At 46.2% G+C, this 23,435-nt stretch overlaps 1 protein-coding gene across 2 annotated transcripts; it reads left to right on the plus strand.

Annotated features, from left to right (window-relative positions):
- The first annotated feature begins 1,798 nt into the window (after window positions 1-1,798).
- EFHC1 (EF-hand domain containing 1) lies at window positions 1,799-19,863 on the plus strand. Of its 2 annotated transcripts, XM_053380402.1 has the most exons (11): window positions 1,802-1,953; window positions 3,887-4,108; window positions 6,145-6,432; window positions 7,375-7,524; window positions 8,726-8,918; window positions 9,920-10,140; window positions 12,298-12,438; window positions 15,518-15,731; window positions 16,390-16,537; window positions 18,315-18,528; window positions 19,700-19,863. In XM_053380402.1, the coding sequence occupies exons 1-11, from the start codon at window positions 1,891-1,893 to the stop codon at window positions 19,769-19,771; spliced, it is 1,926 nt and encodes a 641-aa protein (XP_053236377.1). In that variant the 5' UTR covers window positions 1,802-1,890; the 3' UTR covers window positions 19,772-19,863. The 2 variants fall into 2 exon arrangements, with proteins under 2 accessions (XP_053236378.1, XP_053236377.1); XM_053380403.1 differs by lacking the exon at window positions 18,315-18,528 and having other exon boundaries at window positions 1,799-1,953.
- Window positions 19,864-23,435: the final 3,572 nt, after the last annotated feature.

Genomic DNA, 23,435 nt, shown 5'->3' on the forward strand with positions numbered 1-23,435 from the left:
CCCCACTTCTGCTTGTTCCATGTCTGGACAGCATGGATCCGAGCAGTTTCCCTTCTGGCCCTCTCCTTTCCTTTCTTTAGCTCTAAATCAGTGACCATCTGCAGAAAACCCAATTGCTGTTTGCTCCAATTGAGTGCTAAAGAGCAGTTTTCCTCAGAGGCAAGCAGCACGACAAAAGGAACTCTGAACAAGCCCTTGCAGAGCTACTTTATTTTAATTTAGTAGGAGGTTCCTTTATAAATACTAATTTGACCAAAGTTACTTTTCTATTATTATAAGTACTGTATGAAATACTAGTACTGTCCATGTCCCCCTCTCTGGGACTTCAAAAGTCACTTTCATAGCTCCTCATACTTCATACTTGGTTGGCCTAAAACCTGATATTAAAAGTGATGACCGAGTCCCATTTAATGTATTGAAAGGTTTGTGACTGGCATCATTGGGCCTAGAGATAAGCATGTACGAAGACTTCTTTATTACATTTAGCTTGAAAGAGCACTTTGAGGACCAATCAGGTGATTAAAGAACTTCGGTGCAATTGGTTATTCCCCAGATCCTCTTTAGCAACAATATCTTCCTCAGATACTTTCCATAATCAATTGCTGCCACTTCTTCTCTACATTTCCAAGGAGACTTAGGCAGGACAGATGTGTTAATTCAAAGGTTTGTTGACCGGTAAAGTAAAACTGATTATCTTCTATAGAACAATCAGACAGAAACCTGCAACTTTTACTTTGCAGACGCCATTACGTCTAGATGATCAACAGCAATTGAAAATGTAAGCCTATTTACAATAATACATGCTCACCAAGAATTGGGGGATGAGAATGTCATCTGCAGCCTCATACATTGTTGTTCGTGGGCTTGGGAAGGATATGAATTTAATAAATAAATAAATTTCAACTGTTCAGGTGAGGTGTTTAGGCAGAACAAGGGCTGAGTTATGTGAACTTATTTTTTCCAGTACATAATTAGAGGAGCACATGCTAGGTGCTTCTGGTGTGTTTTGTGTACTTATGCCTTTCAAGGGACGGTTTTTAATGATAATTTTAAAAAATACATTATAAATAAGGGAGGGGGGTTGTATTTTCTTTTTTCAACCAAGGGGTGTTAGTTTTGATACTGCACAAATGACTTCTCCTTGTTTATCTCCTGAAGTCTGTATTGTTCGGAACATTTGCACATTTATACTGTATTAACAAATGTTGAAGGGAATCAAGAATAAAAGTTGAGAAATTTAAAATAAATATTCCAGTCAGCTGTGTATTTTGTCACTGAATCTGAAAGAAAAGAGAAGACTCTTAGAGGAACTTATGGGAGAAATTGTTCCATGGGGTGGCTGGTTGGTGGGGAAGCAGCAAAGAACTCTGGCAGGATGGTGAGAATTGTCCTGGAAGCAATTTCACTTTCCATGGAAAGTGTCTTGTCTCTTTTCCTTGCAAATTAGGGAGGGGTGGGGGCGTCTCACTAACAATGCCATGCCACTTTCAAACTTCATCTACAAAAAGTTCAGAGTCATTTTTTAAAGAAATGCACTTAATCCCGTATTGTGCTATCCGGTCCTAAGCATTTTTTTCGTACAGAAGCACCTGCCACGATGCTAAAATTACACTGTAAACATTGGTGCCAACTCCTAGGGGTCGAGGTCTCTTCCGTGCCCCCCCCGGCCCAACATATTGGAGGGGGGCAACTACGATTCGAGGAAATGCAAGAAGCACACGACTTTTTTTGCTGGGAGGGAGCGGGAAGCAGGCGAAGGAGGAGGGGCTGCGCAAAGCGCGCGCAAGGAGGGGCGCTCCATCTCGGCGCGTCGCCGGTCGCCGAGGAAACGCACGCGTTGCCCGGCTGCGAACGGGGAAGGGAGCCGCCGCCCGGCCGCCGCTCGGCGCCATGAGCTCCCAGCCGGTGCAAGGGCTGCCCCTCCTGCCGGGCTCGTCGTTCCGGGACCCCACGGTGAGCACAGGCGCCCCGCCAGCCCCCGAGCCGCGCTCCTTCCCCGGGACGCGGGGCGCACAAAGCGCCCCTGCCTGCGCCCCGCTCGCCCCGCGGAAGGAGGGTCTTTGCGGGGAGCGGGGGGCTGAATGCCTGGCCCCAGGGCCGGATCGAGGTTGGATGGGGCCCTAAGCTGCTGGAGGTAATGGGGTTCTTTGTATGTCCAGCTGTCCTTTGTCAACAACCAATTGTCGCTGTTTTCTGTGTGGAATACAGTGGTACCTCCGGATACGAACAGGATCCATTCCGGAGCCCCGTTCGCATCTTGAAGTAAACGTAAGACGCGTCTGCGCATGTGTGGGTCGTGTTTCACCACTTCTGCGCATGACGTTGTTTTGTGCGTCTGCGCATGCGCGAGCGGAGAAACCCGCAAGTAACGCGCGAGGTTACTTTTGGGTCACCGCGGAGCGCAACCCGAAAATATTCATCCCACTGCTATTTCAACCGGAGGTGTGACTGTGTATGCTTTATGGTAATTTATGGACCTAAAGGTAAAGGGACCCCTGGCCATTAGGTCCAGTCGTGGAGGACTCTGGGGTTGCGGCGCTCATCTCACTTTATTGGCCGAGGGGCCGGTGTTTGTCCGCAGACAGCTTCTGGGTCATGTGGCCAGCATGACTAAGCTGCTTCTGGCGAACCAGAGCAGTGCACGGAAACACCGTTTACCTTCCCACCGGAGCGGTACCTATTTATCTACTTGCACTTCAATGTGCTTTCGAACTGCTAGGTTGGCAGGAGCAGGGACCGAGCAATGGGAGCTCATCCCGTCACGGGGATTCGAACCGCTGACTTTCTGATTGGCAAGCCCTAGGCTCAGTGGTGTACACCACAGCACCACCCGCATCCCCCTTAGCAAGTGTAAAGGTAAAGGGACCCCTGACCATTAGGTCCAGTCGCAGATGACTCGGGAGTTACGGCGCTCATCTCGCTTTATTGGCTGAGGGAGCCGGCGTACAGCTTCCAGGTCATGTGGCCAGCATGACTAAGCCGCTTCTGGCGAACCAGAGCAGCGCACGGAAACGCCGTTTACCTTCCCGCCAGAGCGGTACCTATTTATCTACTTGCACTTTGACATGCTTTCGAACTGCTAGGTGGGCAGGAGCAGGGACCAAGCAAGGGGAGCTCACCCCGTCATTGCGGGGATTTGAACCAAGTTCTCCACCATCCCTGGAACAGGGCATCCAACCCTCTGCATATTCCACCGTCTCCCCTCTCCTCTATGCAAAGCCAGATATCCAGGCCTCTTCAGAAACATCCACCCTCCCCATGGATCCCTGACCAGAAAACCCAAAAGGGTGTTTGTATTGTATTTCCTTCTCTCCCACTGGTCATGAATGTATCTACGTGCGAGGGTTGTTTGTTTGCAGTCTGCTCTGCGTTGCCTTGGGCAAGATAAAGTGACTAACAAATTTAATAAATAAAAATAATATAAGTAGTAGAGGAAGCCACACATTGGGACAGGGGGTGACATTCAGATTGTGGAAGAAGAAGGTTGAAGCGATTTAAAGTTTGAGAGGGAGAGGATTGTTTTTGTGTTTGGGAGAGTGGCATGCCTTAGGGACAACTCCATATCCCTGGAATGGATCCCGATCATCCTTCACTAAAGCGTTTGGAGGCGTCTCCTATAAATAAGCCACTTCTAAAGGCATTCAGCAGGTCTGCGTGACATTTTTGAGGCGCAAAATCCTTCCCCCCCATCTCCCGGCTGCATGGCTGGGAACTGGAGCACTCATGCAACTCCCACAATTTCATGCCAAGGATCACAGCATGTGCTCTGACCCTATCCCACTACGCAGGGTGTTCCCGCCCCCAGCCACTGTACATTATGCACCTTTGCTCAGCAATGACAGTGATCTGTCCCGCATCCGACTCTTGGTTTTCTTTCTTCCCTTAGAAAACTGCCTTTCACCGCTCTCAGACCTTGGGTTACAAGAATGGCTTTGCGTTTAAGCGGCTTCCAACCACAGGGATCGGTGGCCAACGGCTGCATGTCAACCAGTTGTCCCCAGCTGAACTGGATGAACTGGCCAACAAGAGACCCACTTTGACCTACGGCCAAGCCAAGCAAGCCCCACCTTCAGACTTCATCCCAGCCCATGTGGCTTTTGACAAAAAGGTACTGTTCAAAAACATCTCATTTCAGAAATGCCCAGTCCTGGAAAAGTGTCTGTTGGGAAGCTCAGGGAACAAAAGATTTTAGAAAACATTATTTTCAAATATGTCTTTGGCCCAAAACAACCAAAGCCTGGCTTGAAAAAGAAATTCTTTGCTTAGAAACCATGCTGTTTCAGTGTCCTAAGAGTTCTCCTAGAAGCTAGAAGTCCGAATAATTGGAAGAGATTAATGATGGCAAGAGAACTGATGAGCATATTCATGTTTCTGTTTTCAGAACTCTGCTGTGTGGACTAAACTAGGTGTGCAGGTGTCAGAGTTTTGTGTCAGAACTGAGTCACAGCTGAATCCCAGTCCAGAGGAGGAGGACAATTTAAAGTTTACTAAGGGCAAGTTCTTTCTGCCCATGTTTCCTTCCCCAATTGCCTCTTTCCAGCTGTTTTTCTCTCTCAAGAGGACTCCATGCATTTAAAGCATGTGATGCCCCCCAAAAGTATTCCAGAAATTGTATTTTTTTATGGGTGTTGGGAATTTCAGCTCTGAGAGGGGTAAACTGCAGTTTTACCCGGTTTATTTGGAGAAATCAAGTGCTTTAAATCTATGGTGTGTAGTTAGTTTAAGTCTGGAATTAACCTCCACAGAGCAAAAAAAACAGCTGGCGAGAAAATGTGGTTTTCTTCGCACCATGCAGATGATAAAATTATATGGTTTTATGAGAAAATCAGTACCTGTTTTCTGAGGTACTAATTTTTGATCAATATCCAGGTAGAATGCAAATTGGGATAGTCCATAGTATTAGGTGTTGTTTGAACAAACCACTGGCAGTATTTCTAAAACAAATTGGATAATAATATGAAAGCACAGGCATGTTTTTTCAGCAGCAGTTAAGGACTGATTAGCTGTTTATTGTTGGTATCTAGCAGTTAATTTATTAAAACGTTTCTACACTTATAGACAACCTTTCTCATTAAACCTTAATGCAGCTCGTATCAATATAAACAATATAATTAATTCAGTACACCCTATAATTGCACCTCGAACAAGCTCATTCTCCAGGATCACCTGTGCTGAGGAAAGAAAGTTATTGTTTTATTTTCTCCAAATTCCTCTTGGTTGAAAGACATTTAACCTCAGGGCCACATCTTAGGCCCACCTGACCTGTTTTCATAGGACTAAAGGGAATGGAGACCATTGGGCAGCTAGTTGCTGCCATTGGTTTCATGTTGGATGGAGCTTTCCTCCTGTTTCCAGAGACACCAAATCCTTTTATACCTCCTGCGTTTAGCATGTCCCCATGTGCTCCCGCTCTCACAGGATCCGCTCCCTGCAAGAGAAGGGCGTGCTGAATTTTTCAGCTTTTAAATTCCTAAAACCAGGGTTGCTAAAATTGTTGTACCATGGCTTGGGAATTCAAAAGGTATTTTGGTTACATTAATATGTTAGTTTTGTAAAATAATTTAGTTTAAGTAAAATGTGTGCAAAACGGCATAGAAATAAGTGCCAAATACTTTCAGTTATATCATGTATAAGAGCTTGGATGTTCCACCTCCTTTTGTGTGAGACAAGGGTTAAGATCTACCTCTGATAGAGAGCTTTGCATTCCCCCTTTTCTTTTTCTTTTTTGGTTGTTTTCTTTTTACCTAGATTAGTTTGTTTTTTATTGCATTGTATGTTGAAAAGTTTCAGTATTTTTTTTCTTTAAAAAGATTGCCAAGTATTTGCATTTATATTATATATTAATATTATTATCATTACTTATTTAGCATTACCTGATATTCTGAGAAGGTAAAATTTAAATTCTTTGGTTTTCCCAAAGCAGTTTATGTGCTTCTCCATCATATGTAGACTTACCAAGCTAAATGTTGTCCAAGCACAAAAATAATAGCAGGCTCAAAAACATACTTTTAAGAACCTTCACTGAAGAAATTTGCAAAAATTAAGTTTCACCTCCTAAAATGACACATTCTTCTGCAAGGGTGTCTCCTGCGATTTTACCATGAAAGAAATTCCTTGTGTCTCACGGGGCTCCTTTCCCCGCAGGTGCTGAAGTTTGACGGTTACTTTCAGGAAGATGTCCCCATATCTACGGAAGAGCATTTCCGCATCCGCCAAGTGGGCATTTATTATTACCTGGAAGACGATAGCATGTCTGTCATGGAGCCCATTGTGGAAAACTCTGGGATTCCCCAGGGCAAGTTCATCAAACGCCAACGTCTGCCCAAGAACGATCGCGGGGACCATTATCATTGGAAAGACCTGAACAGAGGAATCAACATCACTATCTATGGAAAGACCTTCCGGATCGTTGATTGTGATGCCTTCACACAGGTACTGGCACCTGGGCTGCTCATTTCCAGAACTGACTGGGGGAAAAGTAGGAAATGAGTCAATTGCAGTATTGCAATAGACATGTTACAAAACAGATAGAGAGGGAAACGTACATCTTTTGTCTCCCCTTTCAATTCATAGATTCTTTTTCACAGTTCATTTACATTTAGGGAGACACTTTTGTCATAGACATCTTGCAGTTGGGGGGAAATGAGGGGGAGAGAGAGGGGGGTAGAGAGAGGGGGGTTGTACTGTTCTTTCGTTCTGTTGCCTAGTGTTAGTGGTAGGGCAGGCATGGCCAAACTTGGCCCTCCAGCTGTTTTGGGACTACAATTCCCATCATCCCTGACCACTGGTCCTGTTAGCTAGGGATGATAGGAGTTGTAGTCCCTAAACAGCTGGAGGGCCAAGTTTGGCCATGCCTGTGGTAGGGGGTTGGGTCAACACCCCATGGGCAGGTCCTTGTTCATATATATTTTTATTTTTTGTCGATATTGTGATAGATCAGGGGGTTCCTGAGCTTGGTTGGTTGTGTTCTGTTAATTGCAATGTGGTTTGTTTTTATGTGTTTGGGGAGACAGATTGTTGGGTCAGTTAAGCCCCATTGATTTGTATGCTGTTGTCGTGTTGTGCTGTGTGATGAACAGGAACCACACTGGGGCGAAGGCATCCCCCTTTGTTTGTCCCTGTGCTAGTTTAAGTTTGTTGGTCAACTTTCCCATACATTTTGATACCGGTGGTCTGTCTGTGTTCCCTCTTGATAGGTCCTTCCAGTGTCTGGTCATGATGTTTCTGGCTGCTGATATTAAGTGACTCATGAGTTCCTTGTCTTGGATTAAACTGCCCCTTGGATGGAGATTTTGTAAATCGAAGCCCCTTTGCTGTTCTTCAGTTCCTTGCTGTCTTTAGCCCGGTATTAATGACATGGCTGTCTTTTCCTAGACTTTTCTGGAGAGCCAGGGAATAGAACTGAACCCTCCGGAGAGAATGATTTTTGACCCTTACACAGAGCTGCGTAAGATGCCTCTGCGCACATATGTCACACCCTCGGATTTCGACCAACTCAAGCAGTTTTTGGCCTTTGACAAGAAGGTGAGTCTCTGGTTTGTTCTATTTCAGATTCTTTCTAACAGACCTTTCTATATAATGATGATGATGATGATGATTAATACTACTACTACTACTACTACCAGTGGGACACGGGTGGCGCTGTGGGTAAAACCTCAGTGCCTAGGACTTGCCGATCGCATGGTCGGTGGTTCGAATCCCCACTGCGGGGTGAGCTCCCGTCGTTCGGTCCCAGCTCCTGCCCACCTAGCAGTTCGAAAGCACCCCTAAGTGCAAGTAGATAAATAGGTACCGCTTTCTAGCGGGAAGGTAAACAGCGTTTCCGTGTGCTGCTCTGGTGCCGGTTCGCCAGAGCAGCTTCGTCACGCTGGCCACGTGACCCGGAAGTGTCTGCGGACAGCGCTGGCTCCCGGCCTCTAGAGTGAGATGAGCGCACAACCCTAGAGTCTGTCAAGACTGGCCCGTACGGGCAGGGGTACCTTTACCTTTACTACTACCAGTAGTAGTAGTTATAATAATAATACACCGTAAATTCAAAGCAGGAAACTAGCCCCCTATGATAAAATCAAGAAAATAGCAATCAATAAAACATGTAAGTAAACAAAACAAGTAAAACAGGAGAAGATTAAGCACTAAAAAGGCAGTCTGAATAATAATTATAATTATAATAATGTGCCTGTATGAAATAGAGACTCTGTTTGCTCGCTCCTTCCTTCCTTCCTTCCTTCCTTCCTTCCTTCCTTCCTTCCTTCCTTCCTTCCTTCCTTCTTTCCTCCCTCCCTCTCCTTCCTTTATTTAGAACTTGGGGTTATTACTGGCATTCTCATATGATTTACACAGCTACCTTATACTAAGTCAGACCATCTACATCCATTCAGCATGTTTTAAACAGATTTTTATATGCATGTAGTTTTAATTCTATTAATGTTTGATTGTGTTTTATTTGTTGTTTTCCCTGTGCTTTTAGCAATACTTGGTTTAGCAATACTTGGTTTTTATCTGTAAGTTGCCTTTGAGCCCCACCAGGGGAAAAGGTGGGGTACAAATAAATTCTTCTTCATCATCATCTTCATCATCATCATCTAAGACTGCCTCCTCTGACTGCATCTTTTTCTTAGGGTCCCTGATCCCTGAGGGCCTTTTTCAGTGGAGGCTGAGATTCAGTGGGGCTGGGCAAAGTCTGTTCCCTCTCACCCTGAGTTCTGGCCCCTCCCGTGCCTTACAGGTCCTTCGCTTCTATGCCATGTGGGATGATACCGAGAGCATGTTTGGTGAGAACCGGCGTTTCATCATCCACTACTACTTGGCAGACGACACCGTGGAGGTCCGGGAGGTGCATGAGCGGAATGACGGCAGAGACCCTTTCCCTGTGCTGATAAGGCGCCAGCACCTGCCCAAAAAGCTTGCAGAGAAGAAAGGTAAAGGGCACCTGTGCTTAACCTTTTAGGGTTCATGTGTAAAAGGCATACTTAACTGGAAAAATTGGCGTGCAGAAGGTATGTGTGCAAGCAAGAGTATTTGGGTGCAGTGTGAATCCCATTAACATTTTGCATACCAGTAACACATTCAGTGCTATTTTTCTAGAAAAGGAGGTGCTGGAGTTCACCATTAACTTCTCCCTTGTTCTCTTAGAATGGCAATGGTGCTGGAGCTGAGCTCTGGTTAGCTCCGGCTGGAAAACAGCCCTGAAGGCATTAATATGGGAAAGTGGGAGCTTGATCTATGGCAGACAGTAGCCAGGATGAGAAGTATGTGTGAGGCTGGGAGAGGGCCCTTTTTCAGACAGTTTTGGTAGAATTAGACAGGTCTTCTAGCATGCAATGGGGTTAAAGCAGTTATCCACCATACCAGTTGAATGCCCTGTTTGGATCATATTGCTGTCTAAAGTCCTAAACATACTCTTGTCTTTCTGAAGGATGCTTGCTGCATTTTCTTTAGTTTTCTAAATATTGCCTGATGATACATTCTGAGATCCTTTGGAAATTACTTCCAGAGTTTAAGCATGATCGGTTTTGATCTGTTTAAAATTGCTTGTCCCATTTAAATTGCTGAGGCACTGAGGCTGCAGTGTTATCACCATTGCGACTGTTTGTCCCCGGAGATACCGTATTTTTCACTCTATAAGACACACCAGACCATAAGACGCACCTATTTTTGGAGGAGGAAAACAAGAAAAAAATATTCTGACTCGCACAGTGAAAGCAGCAATCCCTCTTGCTGTTCTAGCTTCTGGGATAGCTGCGCAGCCTGCATTCGCTCCATAAGACGCACACACATTTCCCCTTACTTTTAAGGAGGGGAAAAGTGCGTCTTATAGAGCGAAAAATACGGTAGTTTGTCCTTCTTTCGGCAGCTGAATACTCTCCTTCCTTAGGAGTAATCGGAGGCAGGACACATCTAACCCTCTTTCTTCCGCTAGGACCCTTCCCAACTTGTGTGCTGGAGATCTCTGATCAGGAGGTCCTGGAATGGTTCACGGCTAAAGATTTTGCCGTAGGCAAATCCACTACGCTCCTTGGGCGCTCTTTTTTCATCTATGATTGTGATGAGTTCACACGGCAGTTTTATCAGGATAAGTTTGGCATCACTGACTTCCATCCAGTCGATGTAAGGAAGCCGCCTCCGGAGGAAATCAAGCAGGTAATGGCAGGGAGCAGGAGGGGGAAGATGGAAGAGCGATCGGTGTTTGACTCAAGGCTAAGGCTCCAGTCCCTACCCTGCTTGCTTGCAAGGAAACTCAACTGAGTAAGGGGGCACCTTTGAAGGTGACCCGGAAACTGCAATTAATCCAGAATGCGGCAGCTAGACTGGGGACTGGGAGTGGCCGCCGGGATCACATAACACCAGTCCAGAGAGATCTGCATTGGCTCCTAGTACGTTTCCGAGCACAATTCAAAGTGTTGGTGCTGACCTTTAAAGCCCTAAACGGCCTCGGTCCTGTATACCTGAAGGAGCGTCTCCACCCCCATCGTTCAGCCCAGACACTGAGGTCCAGCGCCAAGGGCCTTCTGGTGGTTCCCTTATTGCGAGAAGTGAGGCTACAGGGAACCAGACAGAGGGTACTGTTTTTGGGGGGGACAGGAGGCGGGCAGGTGTGGAGGATTCCCTGGTCCTGAATGGGGTAACTGTGCCCCTGAAGGACCAGGTGCGCAGCCTGGGAGTCATTTTGGACTCACAGCTGTCCATGGAGGCACAGGTCAAATCTGTGTCCAGGGCAGCTGTTTACCAGCTCCATCTGGTACGTAGGCTGAGACCCTATCTGCCTGCGGACTGTCTCGCCAGAGTGGTGCATGCTCTGGTTATCTCCCGCTTGGATTACTGCAATGCGCTCTACGTGGGGCTACCTTTGAAGGTGACTCGGAAACTACAACTAATCCAGAATGCAGCAGCTAGACTGGTGACTGGGGGCGGCCGCCGAGACCATATAACACCGGTCTTGAAAGACCTACATTGGCTCCCAGTACGTTTCCGAGCACAATTCAAAGTGTTGGTGCTGACCTTTAAAGCCCTAAACGGCCTCGGTCCAGTATACCTGAAGGAGCGTCTCCACCCCCATCATTCTGCCCGGACGCTGAGGTCTAGCGCCGAGGGCCTTCTGGCGGTTCCCTCATTGCGAGAAGCAAAGCTACAGGGAACCAGGCAGAGGGCCTTCTCGGTAGTGGCGCCCGCCCTGTGGAATGCCCTTCCAGCAGATGTCAAAGAGATAAACAACTACCTGACATTCAGAAGACATCTTAAGGCAGCCCTGTTCAGGGAAGTTTTTAACGTGTGATATTTTATTGTATTTTTGGTTTTTATGGAAGCCGCCCAGAGTGGCTGGGGAGGCCCAGCCAGATGGGCGGGGTATAAATAATAAATTATTATTATTATTATTATTATAGGGCCTTCTCGGTAGTGGCACCCACCCTGTGGAACACCCTCCCTTCAGATGTCAAGGAAATAAGCAGTTATCCTATTTTTAAAAGACATCTGAAGGCAGCCCTGTTTAGGAAAGTTTTTTAATATTTAATGCTGTATTGTTTTTAACATGCGATTGGGAGCCGCCCAGAGTGGCTGGGGAAACTCAGCCAGATGGGTGGGTTATAAATAATATATTATTATTATTATTATTATTATTATTATTATTATTATTATTATTATTATTTGCAAACACCTCTCTGCTTATGGAGTCTTGGCAAGCCACAGCAACCATTCCTAGAGCATTCTGGTCCTTTTTTTAGTGGTTAGCTTAGCATTAGCTCTGCAGCCAAATGATTATGCATCTTTCCCCCATCAATGTTGAACCATATGTAGGTTCAAGATGGAGCCTCACAGGGGCTCTGCTAAGGCTGCACGCCAGAGAGACATCCTCACTCCCCCCCTCCCCAATTCAATTGGACAAACTGCATTTTCATGTTAAGTTGGAGGGTAGCCACCTCTAATAAGTATCTCATTCCAAAAATGGGATACTGATTGACAGCTGTTGGGAGATCATCCACTGTCATTAGCTCCCCTCAATAAAACTCAAATCAGCTCTCCAAGACAGACAGGGAGCGATCAGTTCTACAAAGGATGGTCTGCCAACTGACATAACACCAGAGATCTGACATCAGCAGAAACCTGGGGATGAAGTTAGCTGGGACACCTCAGAGGGTATTGACAGGGGACTGTCACACACCCCTGCATCTCTGCTGTAATGGAGGATAATGGTGATACAACAGAAGGTGCAAAGTGAATGAAGTCCACTCTATGATCTTGTGAAGAAAGTTGCAGAGCGTTGCATTATACTTCTTTATTTGTGACTTCTTTCCTCTGCAGGAAATCCCTCCGTACAACGGTTTTGGTTTCCTTGAAGACTCTCTCCAAAACTGCTTCAGTCTGATTCCTCAAGCGCCCAAGAAAAACGTTCTGAAGATGCTAGAGAACGACCGCAAAGTCTTGCGCTATGCAGTTAGGATGGTGAGATGTCCTGACGTGCTTTCTGGATGTTTTGGAGATTGGGTGTTCTCATCTCTAAGGGCAATCTTTCAAACCCCCAAATGGTTGGATTTTTGTGTAGCATGGAAGATTACTCCAAAAGTAGGAGTGTCATAGAATCATAGAATCATAGAATCATAGAGTTGGAAGAGACCACAAGGGCCATCGAGTCCAACCCCCTGCCAAGCAGGAAACACCATCAGAGCACTCCTGACATATGGTTGTCAAGCCTCTGCTTAAAGACCTCCAAAGAAGGAGACTCCACCACACTCCTTGGCAGCAAATTCCACTGTCGAACAGCTCTTACTGTCAGGAAGTTCTTCCTAATGTTTAGGTGGAATCTTCTTTCTTGTAGTTTGGATCCATTGCTCCGTGTCCGCTTCTCTGGAGCAGCAGAAAACAACCTTTCTCCCTCCTCTATGTGACATCCTTTTATATATTTGAACATGGCTATCATATCACCCCTTAACCTCCTCTTCTCCAGGCTAAACATGCCCAGCTCCCTTAGCCGTTCCTCATAAGGCATCGTTTCCAGGCCTTTGACCATTTTGGTTGCCCTCCTCTGGACACGTTCCAGTTTGTCAATGTCCTTCTTGAACTGTGGTGCCCAGAACTGGACACAGTACTCCAGGTGAGGTCTGACCAGAGCAGAATACAGTGGCACTATTACTTCCCTTGATCTAGATGCGATACTCCTATTGATGCAGCCCAGAATTGCATTGGCTTTTTTAGCTGCCACGTCACACTGTTGGCTCATGTCAAGTTTGTGGTCAACCAAGACTCCTAGATCCTTTTCACATGTAGTGCTCTCAAGCCAGGTGTCACCCATCTTGTATTTGTGCCTCTCATTTTTTTTGCCCAAGTGCAATACTTTACATTTCTCCCTGTTAAAATTCATCTTGTTTGTTTTGGCCCAGTTCTCTAATCTGTCAAGGTCGTTTTGAAGTGTGTTCCTGTCCTCTGGGGTGTTAGCCACCCCTCCCAGTTTGGTGTCATCTGCAAATTTGATCAGGATGCCCTTGAGTCCATCATCCAAGTCGTTGATAAAGATGTTGAATAAGACCGGGCCCAAGACAGAACCCTGTGGCACCCCACTAGTCACTCTTCTCCAGGATGAAGAGGAACCATTGATGAGCACCCTTTGGGTTCGGTCAGTCAGCCAGTTACAAATCCACTGAGTGGTAGCATAGTCAAGACCGCATTTTACCAGCTTCTTTACAAGAATATCATGGGGCACCTTGTCAAATGCCTTGCTGAAATCAAGGTAGGCTACATCCACTGCGTTCCCTTCATCTACCAGGCTTGTAATTCTGTCAAAAAACGAGATCAGGTTAGTCTGACATGACTTATTTTTCAGAAATCCATGCTGACTATTGGTGATCACAGCATTCCTTTCCAGGTGCTCACATACTGTTTGCTTAATGATCTGCTCCAGAATCTTCCCTGGTATTGATGTCAGACTGACTGGGCGGTAATTATTTGGGTCCTCTCTTTTCCCCTTTTTGAAAATAGGGACAACATTTGCCCTCCTCCAGTCTGCCGGGACTTCGCCTGTTCTCCAGGAATTCTCAAAGATGACTGCCAGTGGTTCTGAAATCACATCTGCCAGTTCTTTCAATACTCTTGGATGCAGTTCATCTGGCCCTGGAGACTTGAATACATCTAGACTAGCCAAGTATTCTTGTACTATCTCCTTAGTTATTCTGGGCTGTGTTTCCTCTGCTGAATCATTTGCTCCAAATTCTTCAGGTCGGGCATTGTTTTCTTTATCGGAGAAGACTGAGGCAAAGTGTCTGGGCAGGGGTGAAGCCTAAATGAGGCATAGGGGATGCTGCTTCACCTGGCCTGCTGCTGCTCGCTGGCTGGCTGGGGCAGAAGGGAACAGGCAGGTCACTGTGCCAGCCTGGAGCTGGCGCTGTGATCTGTCCCAGAATGGGCCTGATGCCAGCAAGTGAGGGCAGTGCCCTGGGCTCAGGACCTAGTAGATCAGAAGCCAGCTCAACCTCTGCCCAGCCTGGAATGCTCTGCCACACACAGGGATCCCTTCAGCAGGTGGGAGAGGGAGGTCCGTGCCAGCAGAGCGATGTTGGCATTACTCTGCAAGCAGAGGCCGTTGGGGCCGCATGGAGGGACATGCACCCTGCTGCCCAGTCTTGATGCAGATGGCATTTGGATTGCAGCATCCATTGATCAATCTACTCATTAAGTCGTAACGTTAATCCTTTTCATGATGCTTTCAACATCTCAGGGTATCGGTTTAGTGATGTTATTTCTTCATCAATGTACATGGCATTTAAAGCCAAGCAAAATTCCCTGTGCTGAGGAGTTTTAATCTGCAGCATAACAGTGAGGAGGCATTGAAGGAAGGAAAAGAGTAGCAGAGGCTGTGATAAAAGGTGGCACACATTCCTGCTGTATTGCCTTAGTAATGTCTCCCATTTTCCTCATTGCATCCTCAACCTTCTCAGCAAAGTCCAGCATCAGAACTACAGACCGTTAACAAACAACAGAGTTGACAACTGTTGAATTTACAAATGGAGACCCTGTTTTCTACAGGAACAGACTGTGAGAAATGTGCCTTGTCACGTCCTTTAGAGCCGTGGTTCCCACAGGGGGGCAATTTGATTTTTAAGGGGGGCAATTCAAGAATGAGTTATTAACAGTGAATGGCCTTTTAGGCTTCCTCCACGTGAATAGGAGTTCACTTTTTGAATAATAAGAATTATATCTCACGGGGAGGGGGGCATCAGGATTTTAGAGGTGCTTAGGTGGAGCATGGCTAAAAAAGAGGTTGGGAACCAGTGCTTCAGAGCCTTCTTAAGAGCCTTTCTGAATTCTTAGCTTTTTGGAAGCAGATTTTTAACCGACTCAGTTGTTTCCTGTCTGACAGAAGCAAACAGGGGTGTGTGTGTGTGCTGTGCTATATACCAGGACGGAGAGACAGACGGGATGGGGTGGGGGCGGCAGCACAGTTGGGGGGCAGTCAGGTGCGAGGTGCCATCCCAACCACACTGCCTGTTGCTGCTCCCAGTGCAGTGATCTCTGTATGTAATCTCTGCAGGAATCTCCCAATCCTGAAGACAGTAAGCGTCATTTTGTGCTCTCCTATTGCCTTGCCACCGACATGATGAGCATCTATGAGCGACCTATGCGCAATTCAGGAAGAATTGGAGGCAAATTCCTAGCCAAGACCAGGGTGTGCAAGCCAGGGTCCACTACAGACATTCCTGTTTACTATGAGCCAGCTGACTTCACCATTGGAGCCATGGTGGAAGGTGAGTAGAAGACAGCAGGTAAGTAAATTGGATGCTCTTATGTAGAAAACAGCAATGTTGCTGGTGTTTTCTGTGTTAGCTATCCAGAATGTCGTCTGCCTTTGCTATTGTGCTGGTCAATATCTTGGCATGCAGTTGAATAATAAATCTTGAAGTCATAATAGACCGTTTAGAAACGTTTTGTCCAATTTCCCTTGCATTCGTGAGGCACAATGTTTAAACCCAGCTAGCTCAGAACCAGCAAGCTGGCTAAAGCACTGCTGAACCCTTTGCTGAGGAATCAGAGTTCTTTAAGGTCTCTGACCTCCAGATCCCTTTTGCATTACCCTCTACATTGTAGGGAGAACAAAGCAATATGGAATCGAGACAGAAGCAGAAAATGCTGCCAGTCCATCCTTTGTTTTATCTCAGCAGAGGACTCACCAGAGAGCTGTAGAATCGGGCACCATTTTCTGCTCTCTGGTGGTTGTAGGCATGGAAGGTTCTGTTCTGAGTTTTGCTCTGGCCACTTTGCAGAGCGAAGGAGACTGCCAAGCTGCAGGATCAGATGAAAACTTTGGCACCTTGGACTGGACACTTACTCTTCAAAGAAAGCGCTCGATCGTCTGTGCAGCTCGTGCTTAATGGTGAACACTGGTTTCCTTTTCTTTCATTCCAGTGTTCAGCCACAGGTTCATCATCATAGATGCTGATTCATTTGTCCTGAAGTATATGGAAGGCAATTTGGAGAGTTTCCCACCAGCAGTTGTGCAGTCCATGAGGGATCACTTCGCACCTCGCCAGGCAGCAGCTGAGGCAGTAAAGAGGTGGGCGTTTAAAGAAAACCCATGCAAACGTTTCTCCAGACATCATTAGATTCTTCTTGGAAAGCTTCATTCCATGTTTCTTTGTGTGACGCTATCCATGCCCATCCTAGGGCCATTATATTCATTGTGCAGAATAAGGTCTCCGTCTTACATTATCACTACGGGGAGGGAATCATTGTAGCACAGTCCCTCGGACACTATGGAAGTACCATGAAAATCCTCAGGGAGCCTATACTACTCTTACTTTACTAGCTGTTGGGGAGTAAGAGTGGGAGAGAGCTTTTTCATTCATGGCCCGTCTTGTAGGCATCCAACTGGCTGCTGTGGGAATTGGGGTGCTAGTCTAGGTGGGCATTTTGCCTGATTTACTAGGGCATTTAAAATGAATCACAGAACAGTCCAACCCCTGAGGGAGTCCATTCCACTTCATACGCTTACGTTAGTTTCCCATCAATTCTAATCATGTCCATTCAAACATTTCCAGGGTGTGCGTGTCTTATTTTGAAGACTCTTAAAGGGTGCATGCTAAACTTTCTACCCTAATGGTGAGGGGTTTTCCTTTTTTACATGCAGGGTGCTATTTGCGTAGCTGTCAACTTTTTCCTTTTCTTGCGAGGAATCCTATTCGGAATAAGGGAATTTCCCTTTAAAAAAGGGAAATGTTGGCAGCTATGTGCTATTTGTTGCTGGGGAGCAATTCTCCACCTGCTGTCTCAAATTGTGAGTTGTAGAGGAAAGAAACAATATCTAGGAGGAAAATGAGAATATTTGGTCCTAGTTGTTTCAATGAACCAATATAGGAAACGGTTGGCTACTCTTGGTGTACCCTTGTTAGTCAAATGTGCAACTTCCCACTTTAGGAATTGTGCAGTTTAACCAGAACAGACAGAGGGAGAACAGAAAGCTTTGTCTAGCTGCAAAATAGAACCCGAAATTCCTACCTTACTCAGAATTCTGATAAATTTTGCCACAGCAGTGTTTACGATTCACAAGTCTTAACCATTTTCTCTTGTAGGTGGATTCACTAAAAATTCAGTAGATTAATCAGTGGGGCTGTCAGTTAGGAGCAAGCAACAACAAACCCTTTAAGATGGGACTTTCTGGCAGATTTCCTTTATTAAATAGTAATTTGAATGTCTTTGTTGAGGTTTCGCCAGTATGCAAATTCATCTAATTTTAAATCAGCTTCGCTAACAGGCTGGTGAATAAGGAACAACCAGTCTTGTGATGGGATGGTGAGCTGCTTGTGCGTAAAATCCCAGTCCCTCAGAGTTTGGCTAAGTCCACAAACCTCTGTCTCTGACGGAGCTCCTTAAGCATGGCTCCATCAGTCGCTCGTTGAATCGGACAGTGGGCGTTTACGGAACTTCTTCCAGCATAAAAGCTCCTTAACGGAAACGCGTCTTCTGGACTCTCGGCGTGACAGTTTCCGCCGAGGAGTGGGTGTCCCTACAGGAGGTCCTGAAACCTCCCCACTATTTTCGCTGGAAGTGTCTCTGAGCCCTCCCTCCGACTCACTTTCCCTTGGAACTCCACTTCTCCCCCTGCTGGTTCCCTCCTCAGCTGAATGGTCTCTCTCACCCTCTGTGAGCCCTTTCACCTCCTGCTCCTCAGATGGCAGTTCCCTGACAAGTCTGTTCATCTTCAAGGTGACAGCCCTAAAGATCTGTACGTAAGCCTTTCGAGATCATGGTAGCCAAGCCAGACAGGCTCGTGCACAACGGAGGAGGCGTACTTGCCGACTCGTGAAAGACGTTCCTCCCCCCCCCCCTTGTAGGTTAGCTTCAGATGAGCCTGACAAGCAGGAGCTGGATGCCCTGACTGAGCAGATACAGGAGCACATGAGGAGACATAACTACTTGCCAGACAGCAACATGCAGGCAGCCTTCCTCCAGCAAGACAAAGATGGCTCAGGGCTCCTCAGCAGAGAAGAATTCTGTGCCCTCTGTGACCACTTCAAAGTGCCTGTCGATGACCCCCTTTTCCAGAAGGTGAGGAGTAGGAATAGTCACAGCATCTGAACTTTGCCAAGAAAGCCACGGCAGCGATTTGCACTAACCTGACCACTTGTCTGGTGCACACGTATCCTCATGAATTCAGTGGCACTCACTTCCGAGTCCGTTTTCGTCATATCGTATGCCAACATTAGGACAAGGGCAGGCAATGTGGTCAGCAGCAGGGGCCGCGATGGAATCATAAAACAAGAGCAAATAGCAGCACTGCTTTCTTGAATAGAATTTGTAATGTACTTCTGGTACAGTGCTAGTTTCCTCTTCACTGTTGGTGAACAGTGAAGAGTCTGGGAACAAGCCAAAACCAACAGTGACAGTAAAGTATTCATGACCTTTGGGTTACAGTGGTACCTCGGGTTACAGACAGTTCAGGTTACAGACTCCGCTAACCCAGAAATAGTACCTCGGGTTAAGAACTTCGCTTCAGGATGAGAACAGAAATCACATGGCAGCAACGGAAGGCCCTATTAGCTAAAGTGGTGCTTCAGGTTAAGAATGGTTTCAGGTTAAGAACGGACCTCCAGAACAAATGAAGTTCTTAACCCGGGGTACCACTGTACTTTTATTTTTAAAATAAATAAATAGTAGATAATGAGTGAACAAAGCTTACTCTTTGCTGCCATGTTGGAAGTGTCCTTAGCCTTAGATCTGTTGACAATTCAAGTTGCAGTAATTAGAATTGGCATAAATTTAGGAGAGGGTATCCCTCACTCGGTGAGGTGTATTGCATGTTTTCTCAGATGCCATTTGCCTAATTTCTCCTAGGAAATTAAAAGTAGCGATCCTTGGGATTTTTTGGATATGGGTTCCTTCCACACCAGCCCTTTTCTCTTGAATTGCCCTCTGTGGCTCACTCACTTTTTTACAGTATCCACATTGTTGTGAACTCTTTGGATTTAAGTGGTTTTTGGAGGTGCTGTTTTTTCAGACCTCACTTGTGGTGATTTGGGGGGGGTGTGGAATACAAAGCAATTGCACTACTAGCCTGACCCACTCTTTTCAGGGTTTCTGTTGGTGACAAACTATTTCTCACCCTGTGGAACCACATTTGTTCTTGAATATCAGATACATTACAAACTGCCCTTCTAGTGAAATGGTAATATTACCAGATTTTTTCAGCTACTTGACTTTCCTTCCTTTTCTCTTCCAGCTGATCGCCCTTTGTTCCCATGGTGAAAACCAGATCAGATACCCCAACTTTCTCAGAGTTTTCGAGGGGTGAACACCAAAAGGTATAAGCAGCAGCAGCAGCAGCAGCAAGAGGCACTTTTGCATATAGATCAACATGGATTAAACTGAGCTAATTCTTGTGCACTTGCTCTTGTCTCTTTTCCCTTCCATCCTGCAAACCTGGCAGAAATGGACATCACTGCACGGTCATTCCAGTTGAATACCTTAAACCTTCCGAGAAAGAGCTCCAAAATTATAATCACACTAGATAGATATTGGGGGGGGGGTAGGGAGAGGCCTTTGGACCTAGATGCGGAAAGTCATAAACCCTTTTACTTTAAAAGGTAAAGGTAAAGGGACCCCTGACCATTAGGTCCAGCTGTGGCCAACTCTGGGGTTGCGGTGCTCATCTCGCCTTATTGGCCAAGGGAGCCGGCATACAGCTTCCGGGTCATGTGGCCAGCATGACTAAGCTGCTTCTAGTGAACCAGAGCAGCACACGGAAACAATGTTTACCTTCCCACCAGAGCGGTACCTATTTATCTACTTGCACTTTGGCATGCTTTCAAACTGCTAGGTTGACAGGAGCTGGGACTGAACAACAGGAGCTCACCCCGTCATCGCGGGGATTTGAACCGACCTTCTGATTGGCAAGCCCTAGAGCCTCTGTGGTTTAACCCACAGCACCACCCACGTCCTTTTACTTTACTATGCCACTTACCACAACTAATTAGATTTTCTACTCCAGAAGTGACCCCATGTCTGCTGTTTAGCAACATCCCCCTGTAATGACCCACATTTGCTGTTTGATTGGCAAGGGGGTGCAAAGGGGAGACTATTCAAACGTGAAGTAATTTGTAGCTGCGGTCTGGTCAGGGCTGCCTGGGACGTTTTGCCGCTAGAGGAAAAACAGGTTATCTACCACCTTGCAATCTCTTCCACCACTGGTCGCCTACTGGGGTGTGCAATGCCCACCCCCCACTGTCTGGGGTCACATGGGTGGTTCTGGCCCTGCTATGAACCACAATACATCCGAGCAGTGCTTTTTTTCTAGGGGGACGCAGACCCCTAAACATTTTGTGAATCTAGGTTTGGCCTCATTGAGGGGCAGCAATATGATTAGGAAAATGAGAGCACCCCTAAACATTTTTTTAAAAGAAAAAAAGCACTGCATCCGAGTGCTCCTAGGACCTTTGTGGCAAAGGGCAGTACCAGTTTAATATCCTCCCCTTTCTCCAAGGAGCACAAGATGGCATAAATGGCTCTTTTCCTTATCCCCATTTTATCGTCAGCCTAGCCCTATGAGGTGGTTTATCTACAAGACCCAGTCACGTTTCAAAGCTCCATAGATCAACGTCCTTTGTAGACCGCGGTAGTGTGTCTAACTGTGGGCCATCTGAAGAGTTGCCTTACACACAGTGTGACTGTCTCAGAGGTAAAGGTAAAGGGACCCCTGACCATTAGGTCCAGTTGTGGCCGACTCTGGGGTTGCGGCGCTCATCTCGCTTTATTGGCCGAGGGAGCCGGCGTACAGCTTCCGGGTCATGTGGCCAGCATGACTAAGCCGCTTCTGGCGAACCAGAGCAGCGCATGGAAATGCCATTTACCTTCCCGCCGGAGCGGTACCTATTTATCTACTTGCACTTTGACGTGCTTTCGAACTGCTAGGTTGGCAGGAGCTGGGACAGAGCAACGGGAGCTCACCTCGTCGCAGGGATTCGAACCGCCAACCTTCTGATCGGCAAGTCCTAGGCTCTGTGGTTTAACCTACAGCGCCACCTGCGTCCCTCTGTCTCAGAGGACTTTCCTGCTAAAAGAGCCTGCCGGTTTCAGCCCATGGATTTCAAGCAAGAGTCTGGGGAGGTAGCAAGGACTTAAACCAGGACATTTCTACAGCCAACCTCCCCAAAATGTCCAGTCTGCACCTCCAGCTTAGTCAGACAAACTGCAGACTGAACTTTCCATGCCTGGCCTCACAACAAAGGAGACTGATGTCAAGCCAACGCATGTTAGTGGTGAATGCACGCGCACGAGTTCTTGAGATCTTTCTATGCCTTTTTATTTCAGAAAATATTGTGTCACAGATAGCTTTGATAAAAGTTGTTCCAACAACAAAAATTAATACATACTTTAAGGTTTTCAATGGTATAAGGGGAAAAATAATTGACAAGGAATTCCTGAACAAAGTTGTCCTCTCCTTCCCACCCCTCCAGAGCTATCAAGATGAAATGTGAAAAACGGAAGAACAGGCATTTTATTTCAGCTTCCTGACTTAAATTTGGTCCATAATATTAACACAAACCCCGCCACAACAGGCACACATTCAACACCATATTCTGTTGTATACTTTGCAACAATTCTGACGTAGTTGTGCACTTGGGATAATAAAGGCTACACTTCTGGAAGACACAAAATCAGGAATAGAGGTAACTGATTTTTACCTGTAGTAGTAGATGTGTTTTACGTAGCATTTACCTTTTGTTCGAAAATTGCCCACAGAACACGTAAGGATTGTGTGGGCAGAAGAGTTAAAGGGAATTATGTTTTCCTAACCGCTTTACCAGATAGGCACTTTAAAAACAAGCAAAACCTAAGCTATTTTAAAGAATACAAATTTTAATGCCCTGCTGTAAAAATACCAATACATGAGCTTTGGAACGTTTGTGGTTAGACCTGCAATATATTGCTCCACAACTTCTGATCTACCTAGGACATGAGGGGCAGGAAAAGGACTGTGAGGTTACCTCTCTCAACCCAGAACAGGTAACAGGATAACTCCCCACCTGGGCAAAAAGTAATAATAAAAAAAACCATCACATTAGATAAACGATTGCCCTATTTCCTCCTCCCAGAGTCAGAGCACTCACAAGGGACCACAAATCTAGGTGAGCTTTTTATTGCCCAGTCTGGGAGGAAAATCACGGGACAAGGAGGGGTGTTAACACTAAACCAAGTAGCTATGAGCTCAGTGCTATGTGGGATAGCCTTTTCCTAGCTGAAGGCACCCTCAAGGTCAAAATGCGCTTGGGGTGTTGTTTAATTATGCTTCGGTGGGTGGGGGGCTCTGAAAAAGACATGCACTGCAGCTGCTGAGATGGCAATCTGAAGCAGACCACCAACACAGGGGAGACAGAGTTGGGGCTTGGCCCCCACTTTGAGAGGCACCCTTTTCTTTCCCTTTTTCAGGGTGTTTTTCAGCAAAAAGGCAGAGCTAAGGAAACCTACACACACAGCTTCTGCTTCAAACTGCAGCCTCAGTGAGCGATTGCATTAAAAACATACACACAAAAGAACATAACTATACATAACACCTAGTTCTGTTCTCAGTCGTCACAAAAGGACCATAAGAACAAAATGAACGAGACTCCTTGCAGCTTCTGCATAAAGTTTCAGAATGAAAGCTAGTTGTCTAGAATTAAAAGCAGGCAACTGAATCAGGTCTGCTGTGGAACTAAGAGTACATGTTTGCGTACTGAGGCTTGTGCTGTAATACAGCAGAGACACTTTCCATTAAGGTACTTACTAAGGAACACCTACCGATAGTATAAAAAAAGGCATAGAAAATTGAGGCAATGTGTTCAGCAAAAGCTGTCCCTTTTATGACTAGCTAAACTGGTGTACAAATGTCGGGGGGACGACACTACATGGAGAGACATACAGAAGAAAGGTACAAAAGGCTACGTGGCAATGTAAGGCACTTGTATTGTTCTGCAATA

The sequence above is a fragment of the Podarcis raffonei genome, chromosome 3 (assembly GCF_027172205.1).
Source record: "Podarcis raffonei isolate rPodRaf1 chromosome 3, rPodRaf1.pri, whole genome shotgun sequence".
Classification (NCBI taxonomy): Eukaryota; Metazoa; Chordata; class Lepidosauria; order Squamata; family Lacertidae; genus Podarcis; species Podarcis raffonei.